We start from the raw sequence: 20,009 nt of genomic DNA, 5'->3' as shown, positions 1-20,009 counted from the left end.
TCTACTTACTTGTAATGCTTAGTTCACTTTGCAGGCTTTGTTTTTTACAATATAAAATATATAAACCAATCAACGTATGTGTGCAACATTCTGGACAGCAGTCTTAGTGAAAATGTAGTCCGTTTTAATCATGAGTTTGGTCCATGTGAAACCAACAGTGTTGTCGTCCTCATAAAGAGTGCTCGTCTTCTACAAGGTAAAGAGGTTCCCCCAAAAAAGTCACAAATTAGACAATCAAGTATTTTGTCCTGGTCCAGATTGGCACAAGCACAGTCCAGTAGGAATGTAGGCACAAGCACAGTCCAGTAGGAATGTAGAAGAGCCTATGATTGGCACAACGCACAGTCCAGTAGGAATGTAGAAGAGCCTATGATTGGCACAACGCACAGTCCAGTAGGAATGTAGAAGAGCCTATGATTGGCACAACGCACAGTCCAGTAGGAATGTAGAAGAGCCTATGATTGGCACAACGCACAGTCCAGTAGGAATGTAGAAGAGCCTATGATTGGCACAACGCACAGTCCAGTAGGAATGTAGAAGAGCCTATGATTGGCACAACGCACAGTCCAGTAGGAATGTAGAACAGCTTATGATTGGCACAACGCACAGTCCAGTAGGAATGTAGAAGAGCCTATGATTGGCACAACGCACAGTCCAGTAGGAATGTAGAACAGCTTATGATTGGCACAACGCACAGTCCAGTAGGAATGTAGAACAGCTTATGATTGGCACAACGCACAGTCCAGTAGGAATGTAGAACAGCTTATGATTGGCACAACGCACAGTCCAGTAGGAATGTAGAAGAGTCTATGATTGGCACAACGCACAGTCCAGTAGGAATGTAGAACAGCCTATGACTCCTTCAGAGAGTTGATGTAGGCGCAGAGTTTGAGGGCGGGCCCCAGTTTGAGGCTCATGGTGCTGACAAGGTGGTCCTCTGTGAGTAAGAGCAAAGCCTGTCCATCGATCTCCTGGGAGCGGAACTCCTCCGCTACCTGCTCACACCCTGGAGAGAGAGAGAGAGAGAGAGAGAGAGAGAGAGAGAGAGAGAGAGAGAGAGAGAGAGAGAGAGAGAGAGAGAGAGAGAGAGAGAGAGAGAGAGAGAGAGAGAGAGAGAGAGAGAGAGAGAGAGAGAGAGAATACTTTTTCAGTTATTTGTCAAATTAAAGTGAACTTTTTTCATATGGATGCCTCACACTCATACCAACCAAATTCTTCTCATTTTGAACAGTACAAAGTTAATAATTTACAATAATTTCTGTTATCTGGCTAAATTTGTAATTCTGGGTCTAGAAGTTGATCCAGGGTCCCTTATGTCTGTGCACTGTAGCAATGCATTTATGAAAGAAAGCTTATTACTGTATTCTGATGTATGTTGTCACAACTTCATCTCACCATATTGTATTTACTTAAAGGGATAGGTCTGCATTTTTTTTTTAACCATAGCCATGTTTCTTATTTACCGATGTTGATTGATATAGAGTAATTTCTCCTCATACAGTTGGCTAGTTAGCCACAAGCCAATGCAAAGTCTGTACATGCTGACTGAAATCTCCTTTGTGTGCACTCTGGAGCTCAACTCCATTGACCTTGCATTGGTTTGACCAAAAAAAAACACTAACCTTCTTACCGTCTTATACTATCATGCACTCTTCCTATTTTACTAAATATGTCTCTACTCTCTACTACTATGCACTCAACACTGCAGGATAAAAAGCATCAGCTAAATGACAAAATGTCATTTGTTTGTGGCTAACTAGCCACAGCTAGTATGAAGAACAGCATGGATTGTGCTGAGGAAGGATTCGACCGAACATCATTGGTAAGTAAGGAATAGCAATAGGGTTTCCAACCTAATGTGGTCATTTGTCTGTTGTTTCAGTGGCATTACCTCGTAGAGAGTTGATGTAGGAGTAGACTTGCTCCACGCTCCACTGCGATGGATTGGGGAGGTCTCCCTTCTCCCCGTCAGAGCTGCTGTGTGTTTCAGTCACCCTCTGCTCCTCCTCCTCGCCCTCCCTCTCTCGCCTCCGGAGCCGTGTGATCATGGGGACATGGGGTTCGTCGTCCTCCTCCAACTCCTCCCCGCCCCTCAGTGAGCCTCTCTGGTTCTCCTCCTGGACCAATGAAGAAAAAGAACACGTCTGGTATCATGTGTAAATGAGGGCTTGTTTACCTTGTGATCGACTGAAGCCTAACGGACTCGCATCGCTCCTTGTCTGAATGGTTCAGTTAAGATTCAAAGTAGTACAGTGCAGCCCGGTAAGTTGTTGGACAAAGTTTTTTTTTTGGGTCACTTGAAATTTTTATTTTTTTTAAAAGAAAGTTGTTTTTTTCCCAATGAAGGTAACATTAAATTAATCAGAAATACACTCTATACATTGTTAATGTGGTAAATGACTATTCTAACTGCAAACGTCTGGTTTTTAATGTAATATCTACATGGGTGTATAGAGGCCCATTTCCAGCAACCATCACTCCAGTGTTGGTACATTGTGTTTGCTAATCGTGTTAGAAAGCTAATGGATGATTATAAAAACCTTGAAAACCCTTGTGCAATTACGTTAGCACAGCTGAAAACGGGTTTGCTGGTCTATAAAACTGCCCTTCCTTTGAGCTAGTTGAGTATCTGGAGCATCACATTTGTGAGTTCGATTATACTCTCAAAATGGCCAGAAAAAGAGGACTTTCATATGAAACTCGACAGTCTATTCTTGTTATTAGAAATGAAGGCTATCCCATGTGAGAAATTGCCAAGAAACTGAACATTTCCTACAACGGTGTACTGTGTACTACTCCCTTCAGAGAACAGCACAAACGGGCTCTAATCAGTAAAAAGAGAAGTGGGAGGCCCCAGTGCACAACTAAGCAAGAAGACAAATACATAGTTTTTAGTTTGAGAAATAGACTCCTCACAGGTCCTGAACTGGCAGCTTCATTAACCTCTAACGCCCGTGCAGTCCGGGGCCGGACCGCAAATGACATCGCGTCATAAATCAAGCTCTGCAGACTGTCTTGACATAATTATCGTTCTTTCCCCCCAAACGTATTCAAGAATAAACATAACCATGTCAGAACAGCAGTTATAATGTATATTTTCATCAATACGTTTGTTTACCATACCAATAGGTTAACGTGTTATTAGTGAGATTTTAGTTGAATGATGGAAAATGTAGTAATTTTGAGAACGAGGACATCCAGAGCTTTCAATTTTTCAAAACGACACTTCCCAAAGGCCTCTAGCTATCGGCAAGCAAATTACTTCCTGATAATTTATTTTTTATTTTTTTATTATTATTATGTTGTGGAAAATGTGTATACGAGGGTGGAGGTAGGAAAGGGGTTAGTCTTGACTAGTTTAATATAGGTCAACTAGCAGGGCTCAAAGACACTAGGGCGACAGTCTGGCTGATGTTCTTAAAACAGCCTCAAGATAGCAGATGGACATTTCAGTACATCATATCGTGTGCTCTAATCTTGTGTCTTTTCTCTCTTTCATACATACACAGCACACACACACAGACACAGCACACACACACAGACACACAGACACACACATACACAGCACACACACACAGACACAGCACACACACACAGACACACAGACACACACAGTCACACAGACACACACACACACACACACAGACACACACAGTCGCACAGACATACACACCGACACACACACACACACACACATTCCCTGTGTCACAATACACACATACAATACACACACGTCTGTACACAGACGCACACACACACAGACACACACACACAATACACACATACAATACACACACGTCTGTACACAGACGCACACACACACAGACACACACACACATACACACACACACACACACAAACACACACACACACACACACATCTCACTCTCTCTTCGATGTTCTTAATGTTTTACATCATATCGTGTGTGTACATCATATCTTGTTTATCTCTCTTCGATGTTCTTAATGTTTTTATCTAAATCTATGTTCTTCTTAATGTCTTTATCTCTCTTCATGTTCTTAATGTTTTTATCTCTCTCCGATGTTAAATCTACGTATCATCTTAATGTACGTCATGTCAGATCTGACATGATATGATACGTCATCATATCTGTCATGGGGGGGCAGGACTGAGAGGGGATTTAGGGGACAAGCAGAGGGATTGAGAGTGAGAGTGTTTTTTGTTCAAGCTGTGGTGATCCTCTGCTCGATCCATAGCTTTTGCTGTTAAGAACTTCTTTTCCTAAATAAATTACCTACTTGTTACAATTGGAAATATCGTCTCCTGCTGTGTTAAACAACCATCAGCCACAACAATTACTCTGGATTATATACCACAAAACTGAACTTCATTGGCATATATTTGAGTGCAGTTAGTTTGTCTACCCCATTTTGATCATTTAGCAACCATACGATTTGAAATCGGTTTCAAAATGGCGGAGCTCTGGCAAGAATAAGAAACCTACTTACATACAGTAGATTTCATTCTGTTCTTATGCACGCCTGGTGATACTAAATCCAAATTGAACTCGGCCATTTGAAAGATAAGATTTGGCCCAATCCATAAATGTGCGAATTGGCTATAATAAAGTAATTTATAGGCTTGCTTGCTATTCTATAATATTATTTCAAATAGCATTGGTCCGGATGGGAGAATTCAGTACTGTATCTACAAAACCTTCTGTTTAATCATCTTCCCTTTATTCATTTCCTTAGATGTCTTGTACACGTGATCTCAAGAAGGTACTGAACGAGTTCATTGGCAGTTTTTCATGTCTGGTCATTTTTAGCATGGTGTTATTCACTGTCAAAGATGCAAAGAAAAATCATTCATATTCTCCTTTGTTTCATCACAATTTAAGCAAGCCTAGTAATAGACACAATATTTCTGACACTGGGAATACATTCACTGAGGTCCATAGATGTCCCTAGATACCAAGAACATGCAAATGGACCTTGTAGAAGTGGAGCAATATTCCATTTACATATGTATTTTAGGTGGATTTTCTGAAAATAGGGCTCCGGGCTTAACACATTGGGTGCCAGCAACGAGAAATCTCGTTGTTGGCCGCTATGCGTTGAGTGCCAATGATGAGAAATCGTTATTTAATCGTTATTTCTTTTATTAGCGATATCCATAACATTTTCATCCATCCAGCCTCACGTTATCATTAGGACTGTCTGAGCTCGAAAATGGCAAATACCGCCCCCTATCGTCTCCCGGATGGTATTGCACCCATTGGAATGGACTCAATGGAAATGCATGGGGGGAAAAAACTCTGTATTCCACATTTTACTACTCAGGCATGTAACCTGAGACTATTGCATTCATTGAGGGGACTGGAAACAGCGTGGATTATGTGTTTCTGTATTAGACATAGTTCGCAAATATCCCCGTCCTCTCATTGACTAAAGCGCTGGCACTCAAGCGATAAATAGCGCACCCCCTGCTGGCAATCAAAGTGTTAAGAGGTTAAATTGTACCCGCAAAACGCCAGTGTCAACGTCTACAGTGAAGAGGCGACTGGGATGCTGGCCTTCTAGGCAGAGTGGCAAAGAAAAAGCCATATCTGAGACTGGCCAATAAAAGGAAAAGATTAATATGGGCAAAAGAACAGACATTGGACAGAGGAAGATTGGAAAAAAGTCTTAAGGACAGACAAATCGAAGTTTGAGGTGTTTGGATCACAAGAACATTTGTGAGATGCAGAACAAGTGAAAAGATGCTGGAAGAGTGCCTGACGCCATCTGTCAAGCATGGTGGATGTAATGTGATGGTCTGGGGCTGCTTTGGTGCTGGTAAAGTGGGAGATTTGTACAAGATAAAAGGGATTTTGAATAAGGAAGGTATCACTCAATTTTGCAACACCATGCCTGTGGACAGTGCTTGGTTGGAGCCAATTTCCTCCTACAACAGGACAATGACCCAAAGCACACCTCCAAATTATGCAAGAACTATTTAGGGAAGAAGCAGGCAGCTGGTGTTCTGTCTGTAATGGAGTGGCCAGCGCAGTCACCAGATCTCAACCCCATTGAGCTGTTGTGGGAGCAGCTTGACCGTATGGTATGCAAGAAGTTCCCATCAAGCCAATCCAATTTGTGGGAGGTGCTTCAGGAAGCGTGGGGTGAAATCTCTTCAGATTCCCTCAACAAATGAACAGCTAGAATGCCAAAGGTCTGCAATGCTGTAATTGCTGCAAAGGGAGCATTCTTTAACGAAAGCAAAGTTTGAAGGAAAAAACCTTTTCTAACCTTGTCAATGTCTTTTCCAAACAAATTTGATAAATAAGTGAGTTTTCATGGAAACACGAAATTGTCTGACCCCAAACTTTTGAACAGTAGTGTATATATTTGTTAATCCTCAATTAATTCTACAAAGAGCCAAAAGCAGTAGACTTGTACACCATGTACAATACACAGTACTCTCCTAGTGTACCTGATGCAACTCTTCACATTCAAAATAAAAATGTCCCTTTTGTATCAGTTATTGTATATCGGTTATTGTAGATACAATTCTAATAAAAGGTAAAACATGGGGGGGAAAGATCTACATGTTTTCTTAAATTCATAGTTGGATTAAGGAAAATGTACATAAAAACGAAGATTTTGTATCTGCACACACAAGCTATAAGATTAAAGGCTATCGTGGACTTGCCAGTTGTGATTGGAGGATCAAGACTAAAGAGGGCGGGGTTTGAGATGGGGCCATTATGTACTGCAAACAAAGCCTTTTTCTGATTTAAGATTCTATTTCATAGGCATAAAATATGTAATTTTCCCTATTTCCTTTTCTTAAATTGTAAACTAAATGCTGCATTATAGTAACATGTTGTAACCTAATCATCAAATGAAACGATGTTTAGCTGAGACACTCAGGGTAGTTTTATTTTATTAAACTTATCTGAGGAGCCTCGTATTGTGAGTTTCTTAAGTTGAGATGCTGCATCACATCTCTCAGCCAGAGTTCAGCTCGGTGGGGGAGGAGATTTCCAGTGAAGCAGCTTAAAAAAATACTAGGGCTTTCAGTTTATCGCGTTAATTAGATTAATTAATTACACAGCAGATTATCGCGTTATGAAAATTAACTCAAAATGAATTACAAAAAATTCAAATCTTTTTTAATTTTTTTTTTTTTATCTCATTCAAGAACGTAGAATACACATTTACAGACTTTTTTTTTTATATGGTCCATTTGCATGTTCTTGGTATCTGATTCTCGGGACATCTATGGATCTCAGGGAATGTATTCCCAGTGTCAGAAATACTGTGTCTGTTACTAGGCTTGAGTAAATTGTAATGAACCAAATGAGAATATCAATTACATTTCTTTTCTTTGACTGAATAACACTATGCTCAAATTGACCAGACCTGAAAAATCTAAGCAAATTAATAGATGGAAGATGATTAAACAGACGTTTTTGTAGATACAGTACTGAATTCTGCCATCTGGACACATGCAATTTGAAATATGATTATAGAATATCGGGCATAAAATGGTTATGCGATTAATTTATTACAAATCCTGTAATTAAAAAAAATCGCCTGACAGCACTAACAAATACACATGAGAAATATAGAAATGAGTAATGCGGATAAACAAAGTTAGGTTATATTGTGTTATGCAGTGTTGTATTGTATTTACTGCCGTCAAGCGACTCAGGGTTTTTCTTTTTGTACTAAGTAAAAGTACATTATATAAAGTATAATTATACTAAATGATGTTATATCAAGTCAAATTAATGGAAGAACAAATGTAAATGTAAGGGGGTAGGGATCAATTGGCTTAGCTTCCATCTACATGTCAACTAACTTAAGTACATTGCTCTTGACTTTTTGTTTATAATTTCTTTTTCATTATGATTGTTCTGTTTTACGGAGCTTGATATTGTGATTGGAGGAATGTGGAGAATACATGTTACAAAATAAACGTTTTCATTCATTCCACCGTTATTAATCTGCTCTTCACCATTTTGTTCCACTCACTAGCTTGGCAGTTATTTGCCCTTATTGTTCCCTGGTTTATTTGTTTCTGGCTGGAATCTGTTTGGTCCACGTCTATTCTTTTACCAACGGATTTCCAGTTCCGGGTTCGCGTTCTGCGATCTGATTGGCCACTGACGTACGCTAGTTCTGCCCCCCGGTAAGTTATCTACGCCAGTGCCAACTCTGCGGTAAACAGCTATGACTTTAAATTAGGGATGCTCGATATTGGCTTTTTTACCTATACCGATATTGTCCAACTCTTAATTTCCGATACTGATATATGCAGGGTTCCCCCCCCCAAAAATTGAATAATTTCAGGTAATTAACATTACATATCTCTTGTTCTGGAATTAACAACATTATGCATACTTTTGACAATAAATAAAATCAGAATTTGTTCTTACTTGCTTGTCTGGGTAAATAAAGGTTATAGAAATGTAAAAAAAAAATAAAATCATTTTAATGCCTATCGGCCGATAATATCGGTAGGCCGATAATATCGGACATCCCTACTTTAAATGCTTTGTCTAATAAACTAGATTAAATATAGCCTATAGCACAGATTTTTACAGCCTAATCTAAAACAGATTTTTTTACACATTGGTTCAAACATGATCACGGAAGCGTGACAACCCTAACATGTCATGTTGTGTCACAACAGAATGAGTAGGTGAGTGTTAGGCCTACAGAAAGTGTAATCTATTGATTGACTTGCATGACTTAGTCAATTCGGTAGAAGAGTCTGGTGGGCGAGATTATGCATGACCAGCCTGTGATCTAAAGAGCATATTACCTACATAGTTTTTAGGCTATTCTTATGCCATGCTCACTCCGGCGTTAGAAGGTAGCCTAATAACTGGCATGTTTCAACACCTGTCGTCTGATGTGGCTGCCGTTCGCGCAATAATGAGGTCGTGTTTTGAACATTTGAGCAGGCTGTTAGTAGAGTTGTGTGGAATCACGTTAATAGAGAGATGAAAACAATACGTTATTTTGATTGATATGAATTGGATAATGCAGGCGTGAGCAGGTGAACCCGGAACTGGAAATCCGTTGGTAAAAGAACAAGACGCGTTTGGTCCCTGCCACCTTAATGCCTTTCACAGCTTCACTCCATTTATTAATTGGCCTAAGCCCTAAGGGTTCAATAAATGAAGAGGAGAGGGGAAATTGGGCAGCCCCGTCTTGGTCCTCTCTTCAAAACAAAACATCCAGAAAGTTCCTCGTCACTTTCACACCTCTTTGGTCCGCTTTAAAATAGGGATGTTCGATATTGGCTTTTTTTTTTACCGATATCCGATATACCGATATTGTCCAACTCTTAATTTCCGATACCGATATCAACCGATACCGATATGCGGGGTTTCCCCCCCCCAAAAAACGGAATAATTTTAGGTAATTACCATTACATATCTCTTGTCATGGAATTAACACAACATTATGCATACTTGACAATAAATAAAATAAGATGTTCTTGCTTGCCTGGGTAAATAAAGGTTAAAAAGATTTTTTTTAAACAGATACCGATAATTTCCGACATTACATTTTAATGCCAATATCGGTAGGCCGATAATATCAGACATCCCTACTTTAAAATCTATAACAAACTGATTAAACAAACACCTTGCATGCATGATTCAGGTCACAGTAGTCTAGACAGTGCCGCATAATTAAATACGGACAGTGAATTGGAAAACCTATTGTATTTCATAACATTTGTGCACATTCTTTTGTACATTTTATTTCAAACCTTTATCTATACTCTAAAGGCAACTGAGGTTTCCCTAATTTACAGTCACGTCGGGTGTACATACAGAAAATATATAATCTCTTATCTTGTGATGCAGCTGGATTCGGGAGATCATAAGATTATGTATAACAAACCACCTGGCACATCAGATTATATTATCTCCCGTTTACCAAAACGTTTTTGATTAAGTTGTAGTGACATGAATGAAATCGGGCTTTGTATGTGTTGCCAGATTAAATTGAGAGTCTTATACACTACATTTAATAATTCCTGCACATCCTGGGTTGTAAACGTACATCTACAAAAATGAAAGAAATATTCCTGAAAAATGTAAGCCCCTTTTTCACAGCCCACTAATGTCGGCAGGTATGGGATGGGATTCAAAACGATGTCCAATAAAAGGCTGACCCGTGCGATCACATGGCTTTGTTTAGAAGGTTTGGTGTGCGGCTCGACAATGTGCAGTGTGAATGCCAACTGTGGGGTGGTGCAGTCTGACCTGTCTGAGGAGGAGTTTTCTGGACGGTGGTCGACCCCTCCTGCCCACGGGTCTGTGGGCCCCGCGACCCTGTGCTCTGTCTGCCCGCAACATGCTGAGACGCTTGGTGCAGCTCACATTGAACCTGATCAGAGGGGAGGGGGGAGATTTGTTCTTCACATTTGACCCACTCACTCACATTCACACACCGACAGCAGAGGCAACCATTCAAGCTGCCAGTTAGGGGTAACGGCACGCGTCTTGCTCAAGGACACTTCGACACGCTGCCCGGGAGGAGAGGGAATCGAACCCGGGAACCTCTGGATTACCAGACGACTGCTCTCCCTCCTGATCCACTGTCGCCCCACTGATCTTGGAGCGGCAGGGTAGCTTGGTGGTTGGAGAGACTGACCGGGAAGGTGACACGTTCGATCCCCCCGTGACACCCAATGTACCCATGATCCCGACTGGAAGTGTCCTTGAGAAATGCTCCCTTCCTGCTCCAGGGGTGCCGTAAAATGGCAGACTCTGTGCTTCTGACCCATCAGGTGAAATAGATGCATATTTCTCGGGGGGGGGGGGGGGGGGTGTCCTTGCCCCCCAAGGGGATTATAAAAGCACTACAAATAAAAACCTTCATCAAACCACAATAAAAACCTTTGATTTGATTTGAAATCTTTATTTGGAACATGTAAATGAATAAACAAAATAAATAACTAAACAAAATCAAAACATAACAAACAGAATAACTAAAAAAAAGCAAAACATAACTCAATTTACATGTTTGAAAAGGAGTAGGAAGACGTATACACTTATTTAATCCTACCCCTTTTCCACTACTCAAATGAGTACTATTTTAAAACATAAAAAAAAAAAATTATACTATACTATACTATGCAAAACAAAAAAACAAACTATATATGTAAAACATGAAAGAAATAAAATAAAAATGTAAACACCCGTGAATATCAAGTCCCTTCCTCATCCCTGTACCTCGTGAACATCATTTCCTTATACATCAGTTTGAATTGTCTCATGTTTGGACATATATGAATATGTTTGTGTGATAACCTGCAATGTGAACTATCCGTATGGCCCTTTTTTGGAGTATAAAAAGTGGTTGTGTAGAATTATAAGTGTTTCCCCAGACTTCAGCACAGTAATTTAGTTCAAGTTTCAAGTTTCTTTAATAGTTGTCATACACAGTGGTGCAGTGGCAAATTGACAGTAGGTCAAACGCTCCACGCGCGTGCATGCACAGTTTTTTTTGGCTGCTCTCGTCCTGCAGCTGGATACTATTGCCTCACAGCGCGGCCGTCAGCGCGCGGCCCAGAGAGCGCCGCTGGCTCTGCGGCTCTGCAGCTGCATGCTTCTCCGGGAGTCCGGTTGGATAATGCCATGTAAAAAGCGATTGCGCGTACTTCAGCCTCAGTGACCGAGGTATAACGCCGTTATACCGAGTTATACCAGCACTGCACCACTGGTCATACAGAAGTACAGAATACTTTTATACAAAATGCTTCTTACTGTTACGCTCCAGAGACTGTGCAAGACAAGATAAGTATGAAATAAAATAACATAGTATAGCATGTAAATTAGAGTAAAAGAAAATGAGGTCACAGTGTTCAGTATAGACATATGTACAATGTTCGATGCAGAATAGACGTAACTGAGTTACCATATAATATACAATACTGTGTAGTGTACTAATATACAATACTATATAGTGCAAGGCAGAAATAGGATGAGGTGCAATTTAGGTACGATTTACAGTAGGTGTACGAGTTGTAGTGCAAATCCTTTATCAATAAATATAAAGTGTGTTTGTGTGATCTAAAGTGTGGAGAGTGGGTGCTGCAGTGTGTTGTTTGTTTAAGTGAGTGTGTGGGTGTGTGTGCTGTGTGCATTTGATGGTTGTTGCATAGTGTTTATTGTTCGTTTAGCAGCCTGATGGCCTGGGGATAGAAGCTTCTTCTGAGTCTTTCTGTGCTCGCCTTAAGACTCCGGTATCGCTTGCCTGACCGCAGCAGTTCAAAGAGGCAGTTGTTCGGGTGGCTCGAGTCCTTAATAATTCTCTTAGCCTTCCCCTTGCACCACTTGTTGTAAATGTTCTGGAGGGTGGGAAGCCCCCCTCCAATTGTGCGTTCGGCTGAACGTGTCACTCTTTGTACTTTGTAGTCTGCTACGGTCTTGTGCAGTGCTATTCCCAAACCAGGAGGTGATGTTGCCAGTCAGGATGCTCTCTATTGTACATGAGTAGAAGTTCCTAAGGATCTTCTGACTGACTTGGAACTTCCTTAGGCGCCTGAGGAAGTAGAGGCGTTGTCGTGCCTTCTTCACAACACTGTCAATGTGTGTGGTCCATGTCAAATCCTCGGATATGTGGGCTCCGAGGTACTTGAAACTGTTCACTCTCTCTCTTAAATATGGTAAAACTAGTGAACAGTAGAGAATGTAGAGTGATTTTCTATCCAGAATGTGCTTTACTTTACTCATGACTGAAAGGCTTCTTGACAGTTGTCTTATGTCCTATCGTGATTGTTGATCATGACATTGACCAATAAATTATGCGAGTGTAATCTAGAAATGTGATACCAATCATCCAGTCCTGAATGAGGACAGTTGGCAGAGTATTTGCCAGTGGAGCAGTCCACTGATAGACAACATCTGGAGCTCCAAAGCCCCCATGCCTTTGATGGCATCGTGGGCAGAGGAAGGGCACCTGGGAGTGATTAGACATGTAAAGGTTCTCTTAGCGACACAAGTGACTATGGGATCCAGATGTTGTGTTCCAGGAAAAACACTCTTATTGTGCATGAAGATAAATAAATACATAAAATAAACATAAGTGTGTGTTTTGTAACAAGCAATGGAACTATAAAGCATTGCATGTAATTCAAGGGAAGGGTCAGGGGTCAAACTTGGACAGTCAATGAAAATGATGATCCACCACTATTGAATTTTTTTTTCTTTTCTTTTTTCTCAAAGATTGACTGCACAGGTCAAAGTAAAGATTTTACTCATTGGTGTAAATTATTGCAGTGCCTGTTTGGAATGTGTGCCTGTTCATAAAGGGCTGATTGCTTGGCTACCAGTATTGCCGCTTGCAGCGTTGTCAGGCATGCCCGTTTGGAGTGTGTGGCCATTTGGAATGGATTGATTGGCCCTCGGAAGTGCTTCTTGCAGCGTTGTGGAGACCTGTGGTCTGACTGCTTGCAGCGTTGTGGAGACCCGTGGTATGACTGCTTGCAGCATTGTGGAGACCCGTGGTATGACTGCTTGCAGCGTTGTGGAGACCCGTGGTATGACTGCTTGCAGCATTGTGGAGACCCGTGGTATGACTGCTTGCAGCGTTGTGGAGACCCGTGGTATGACTGCTTGCAGCGTTGTGGAGACCCGTGGTATGACTGCTTGCAGCGTTGTGGAGACCTGTGGTATGACTGCTTGCAGCGTTGTGGAGACCCGTGGTATGGCTGCTTGACCTGTGGTATGGCTGCTTGACCTGTGGTATGGCTGCTTGACCTGTGGTATGGCTGCTTGACCTGTGGTATGGCTGCTTGACCTGTGGTATGGCTGCTTGACCTGTGGTATGGCTGCTTGACCCGTGGTATGGCTGCTTGACCCGTGGTATGGCTGCTTGACCTGTGGGATGGCTGCTTGACCTGTGGTATGGCTGCTTGACCCGTGGAATGGCTGCTTGACCCGTGGTATGGCTGCTTGACCCGTGGAATGGCTGCTTGACCTGTGGTATGGCTGCTTGACCCGTGGAATGGCTGCTTGACCTGTGGTATGGCTGCTCATAGTGTTCAAGAACACTGCACTCCCCTGGGTCCTCAGCAATACAACCACCAAGTGTGAAGTTCGAGATATGTGTAAAAGTTGTTGTAGTGTCACCGTCAACACTACCCCATATCATCCTCAGACTGATGTTTTCAGAGGTTAAACCAAACCATCATCAAACGGCTGAGCCACAGAGTGTCATTGCCTATGTTCTCCATGTGGGGGAGAAACTGGAGAAAATGGCTGCACTGGCTCAGCAGAATGTGATGGAGGAACCAAAAGTTTTTCCCTACTCAGTTGTAGTGGAGTGAGGGGGCAGCATGCTTTCAAGGACCTCTAGGATGCGCCGAGTAAGAACTCTGTTCTGTGTAGTCCTGACTTGACTATCCTAAGACTAAAGACTTCCTGTTGCCGTCCAACCTCACTGTAGTGGGAAAATAGGGACGTAAATCGATGATGATGATGTTGCAAACTGGTGCCTCAGAGCGAGGTTTGAGAGCTGTGCTTTTGCAGGGAGAGTCCAAGGATCGTCACACCAGTGGCTTACATCAGCAGGAAGTTGTTCCCAGGGGAGACTCGTTATTCCACTGTGGAGGGAGAATGCCTGGCAGCGGAATGGGCCCTGGACACCCTCGGGTATTCCCTTCTAGGAAGAGAGTTCATCCTGGAAACCGACGGAAGGGATGAAAGATGCTGACGGCCGCATCACCTGCTGGTAGGTACCCGGCGGTGCAGCCGTATCACCTCACCGTCCAGCACATTCCAGGAAGAGGCAACGCCACAGACGACTTTTTAATCACACTCTCACGGTGTGATACCAGAAGGAGGAGGAGAGTGTGTGGCGGTTGCAACTACCAGCCAACCAGGTATCAAGAAGGTGATATTTTCCCACTTCCTTTGTTAACACCAAGGAAACTATAAAAGAAGGAAGGGTTATCACGTCACCGTGTAGAGCGTGAACACACATTGGTTTCAAGTGTGGAAACTTTCAGTTTTTACGCCATTTGCTATTTCTACAACAGGCTTCAATAGAACTGGCACCAAAGTCCGACACCAAGCAGAGCATAGAGCGTGTTCTGACGCGATGACCCATCCTTCTTTTATAGTGTCCTTGGTTAACACCAGGATACAAGACGACAAACACTTTTCTAGGCCCACTTTATTTTTCTGGATTGGGTGAAAAACAATCGAGTTAGATTCAGTCAGATGTTAATATGAAGTGCTATATAAACAACTTCCCTGTCAGTGTCTTGTAGCCAAACATCCTCCTGGCAAACTGGCAAAGACTTGAGCTGCTGCATCACACCAGCCTAAGTAGATGGGGCCGGGTGATCGGACTGTGCCATTCTGCTACAGCCAGAGGGGTGTTCTCAGGAGCTGCTACATCTACGCCACACCTTTTTAAAAAGGGGAGGAATGTCTTCTCTCCCCTGCCATTTACTATGGATTGGCCAGCATAGAAGAGATAGAGGAAGTGTCTCTTGGTCAGAGGAGCTCACGGTTACTTTAACCATGTTTTGTTCCGTTTAGTTTATCTATATTTAGACGCTAGTGCAGTTCTCCAGAATTTATATGCAGTTATACTTTCCCCCCCACTTTTGCTAGATTTTATTACCCATCTTAAATTGTGTAAATACTTGGGTGAATAAAACACTTTTCCACCTTCACCTGCTCTCCCAGTTGTATTCTTACCCTGGTCCTTCACACAAGTGTAGACTACCATCATCGATAGCCACGTGTGCTGTATACTGGGATGTAGCTGGTGAGCTTCTTACCTTCTGACGGAGGTCATAGAGCAGAAGCGTTTGGAGCCGAGGAAGGTGTGAGCGTAACCCATCTTCCCACAGAACTCACACTCCAGCATGTCTGCAACATTAGAGGCCCAGCTGTTATACACGCACAAACACAGACATTCGGCATTCGTGACACGCACAAACACACACACACACACACACACACACACACACACACACACACACACACACACACACACACACACACACACACACACACACACACACACACACACACACACACACACACACACACACAGACACGTTGTGATCGCTATGAAAAAACATCTGATTAACCCAATACTGGTAAAATAGAGTCCTTACCTCACATCAGATGTTCTGCAAAAAGATGAATCCACTTCCTGATCGCCATTCCAAATATTGATCGCGTTTATTGATCCAACGTTATAGTCCGAAACACAGAATCGACGCTGCTCTGAGGGTCCTCAGTCAATCTGGTAACACGATACTGCTGGCCAGAGATGGAAAAACCCCGGACCGGACTTTTTTTCTGATGCACATGGCCACCCAATCCAATCCAATGATGTGCATTACCATCCGGGAGACGATAGGCGGCGGTATTTGCCCTTTTCAAGCTCAGACCCATTCACAATGATAACGTCAGGCTGGATGGATGAAAAATGTATGGATATCGCTAATAAAAGAAATAACGATTAAAAGACGAGAAAACTCGTCATTGGCACTCAACGCATGGCGAGTTAGCACGACTAATCTCGTCGTTGGCACTCAAAGTGTTAATGATAAAGTAAAATCAAACTCAAAAACTTTGAAATGACAACCAGTTCTTTCCCAACCCTGTGGTGTCCCTCCTGTGAGAATAATGCAGATATTGTTGCTGCCCAAACACACACACACCCAAGCACACACTGTACATACATTTGATGCCATGTTACATGGTGTGCCACAGCATGGTTGTTGTTTGTTTGGACCACCATGTTTTTTGGCTAACTTGCTGGTATCGTCAAGTACTAGTCCCCTCCTTCCCACTGGTTCTCCTGAGCCAGCCTTCGAGAAACTTCTTGTTTTGAGGTTAAATATGAAAGAACTTTGCTCAAATTGTTCTGGAGAGTCCACACACTCTCTATCTCTCTCTTTCAAAGAGACCACAGGAATAACATTTGTGGGGGACAAAGGAAATGGAATTTCCATAAACAGAGGGTTTCATTCCCCACAGGTTGTTAAAATGGCCAACAACCCATAATGGACCTGCAACAAGATGAAAACAACCAACTCTCCCTCTCCACTCTCTCTCTCTCGCACGCTCTCGCACGCTCTCTCTCTCTCTCTCGCTCGCTCGCTGGCTGGCTGGCTCGCTCACTCGCTCGCACGCACGCACGCACGCACGCACGCACGCACGCACGCACGCACGCACGCACGCACGCACGCACGCACGCACGCACGCACACACACACACACACACACACACACACACACACACACACACACACACACACACACACACACACACACACACACACACACACACACACACACACACACACACACACACACACACACACACACACACACACACACACACACACACTCAGTTAAAATGTTTTCACACAATAGTCCTCTTGAGTTTCCTGGAAACTCATTTGAATTCTGAAAACACATTAATACCATGACCCCGCCCGCTTCAACTGATGAAGGTTTGTACTCAAACTTCACAGCTGCATACTTGAGTGGCAAACAAGAACATAAGGTGGTGTGTGCAAGATGCACAATCACAATTTGTGAAATTAAGAAGCATTCATCAACATATTTCGTTAGTTGGTATGCATATTAAGCATAATCTTGGACATGCCAAATTTGGCTTAGACATCCAACTTAGTTGGAGCAGTTGAACCCACTCTCCTATGCAGAGGACTGGAGAGCATTCTGTGCTCTAATAGATAGTAAACTAACCGGCACTACACATTATATACTCCTTGGGTACAAAGTTGGCCGCACTCAAAATCACCGTCCCATTTATGCTTTCTGAGATGCCCATGAGAATCACACTCACAGTTTTTTAATGATGGATTTGATGAGTGCAATCCACATGGGAGTGCTTGCGAGGGGACATCAGCCCATCTCCCTCTCTCAGTCACAGAGGACATGGAAACAAGGCTATGCCAAAATAATTATGTTACAGGTTGAAATTAGGACCTTTTCCCTTGGCAAATTTTACTAAATGACAGTAATTTCCCTTCACACAAATCCTCAGCCTAGTCATCGACTGAAGCGATGGCATTGCATCAGCCAGGAGAGATGTGGCTCTCTAAAGCCATGTTCTCATTTCCTGTTTGACCATGTCCGTATCACCCGCAAAGCAATAAGATGATGGTGAAGCAACGAGTTCTGACCTAATCCATCGGCTTGAACGCGATGCTTTCAATGTGATTTGTATGCCAGTTGCACTCACTGTACCATTTATTTGACATTGTAATGGTTTGCATTAACTCGTCATACCGGACAAATACATTAGTCATCTATGATTGTGCATTGATTGTGCTTGTGAAATGACAGTCACACATTCAAACACATAATGGAATGATGTGCCACTGAGGGAGTCAGGTGTTGTATTATGGATCGGGTGAAATATGGATCACTTTCGGATAATTTTTTTTATACAACCAGGATATGGAGAAATCACATAAAACCAAATTAAAATATATCATGATATATATATATATATATATATGTTATCTCGATATAACAAAGTCCCATTTCTTGTTATAATGACTTATTATTTCATTATCTCGATATAACCAAGTCCGTTTTCTCGTGATAACGAGAAACATGGCGTTTTCACATTCGCCGAAATGCTTGCTTGTGATTGGTCAATAGCGCTCGTCAGAGGTCCGATATTACTCGATAACGGACCTCTGTGGAACAATAATGACCGCTGTGCGCAGCTGTTCGCAATCAAGCCCCACTGACACACACTGTTTCAGTGCAATTAGACACACCTGCCGGGCTGCCACCGGCGATAATAATAATCACTTTATTTGGGCTGAGAGAGCCACAGAACAACTGCGTCTGCATTTGATCTCGTCTTGTCGATTTTGTAAAATGAATTAGGTATATTGTTAGTAAGTTAGCCATGTAATAAGCGGGATAAGGTATAGCTATACTCGGTCATCATCGCAAAATAATTGACCTTCACTGACGTTTAAAACACCTGGCTGAGGCGGCTCGGTATTTTAAACTCCGCATCGGTCAATTATTTTGCGACAATGACCTCGTAGCTATACATTATCCCTTACATAACAAAGATTGTTTTCTTGTGATAACGGATTCATTTATTTCAGTAAGTTGTTTAGTACAGTACAGCAGCCAGTGGCAGCTCTTGGAGGCTCAAATCAGGACGGCGTGATCACATGAACCAGCTCGCAATCATCTCTGAGTTCTGCACATGGTTTTAGATAATTATCAAAATATAATTACAAAGGTCTTCTGTTATATCGAGATAATGAAATATATAATCTGTTATCACGAGAAAACGGACTTTGTTATATCGAGATAACTGAATAATAAGTCATTATCACGAGAAAACAAACTTTGTTATAGCGAGATAACGAAATAATAAAGTTGTTATCACGAGAAAACGGCAATAAAATAATAAATAAAGACGTGGCCGTTCTCGGCTTCCGTAGAAAGCAGATTGGATATCTGAAATGGTTTGGTTCTGTTGATATCCAGGGGGATAGAGATCAAAGGGCTTAGTCATCATCAACAAGAACAACAACAGTTCTGTTAAACCTACCTTCTGTTAAAAAATGCAATGAGATTTAATTTATTCATTTAAGTTTGCTGATTGTCAACTGTTATGTTGCTAACAGGATGTTCAACTGGAGCAACAATGATGTTACCAAGCAACTGAAAATGTAATTACTTATACAGTATTATCCACACATTGGGTTTTTATCTTTTTGGTCTTTGAGGCCAAAAGGAGACTTGTTGCTGCCACCTTTATGTCTATGATTTATGGTGATGTTATATACACATGCATGCATCTTCACAATGCCTATATGCACTGGATACTGTCTATAGAGCACTTAGGTTTATTACACATTTTAAAGCCCTTACTGTTAGGGTGGTGTCTACATTAAAAAAAGAAAAAAATCGTTGGATTTACTTAAAAATTGTATGTCGCCTTTTTCCACACAACTGTGTTGAGTAAATGTAACTTATCTTTATTTCTTAATATGGACTCAAT

The 20,009-nt window shown here is 42.0% G+C and overlaps 1 protein-coding gene across 1 annotated transcript; it reads right to left on the bottom strand.

The window, feature by feature from the left end:
- Positions 1-851: 851 nt before the first annotated feature.
- On the bottom strand, positions 852-15,855 carry LOC311248219 (polyhomeotic-like protein 3; the record flags this gene model as incomplete). The annotated part of the gene is made up of 4 exons (XM_084339142.1): positions 852-1,006; positions 1,892-2,117; positions 10,233-10,356; positions 15,767-15,855. 4 exons carry the CDS (start codon positions 15,853-15,855, stop codon positions 852-854), a joined length of 594 nt encoding a protein of 197 aa, XP_084195268.1.
- Between the last annotated feature and the right edge of the window lie 4,154 nt (positions 15,856-20,009).

Source organism: Notolepis coatsorum, assembly GCF_963971535.1.
Source record: "Notolepis coatsorum genome assembly, contig: SCAFFOLD_320, whole genome shotgun sequence".
NCBI classification, from domain to species: Eukaryota; Metazoa; Chordata; class Actinopteri; order Aulopiformes; family Paralepididae; genus Notolepis; species Notolepis coatsorum.
The sequence above is the reverse complement of the archived record's forward strand: the minus strand, read 5'-3'. Positions and strand labels throughout refer to the sequence as shown.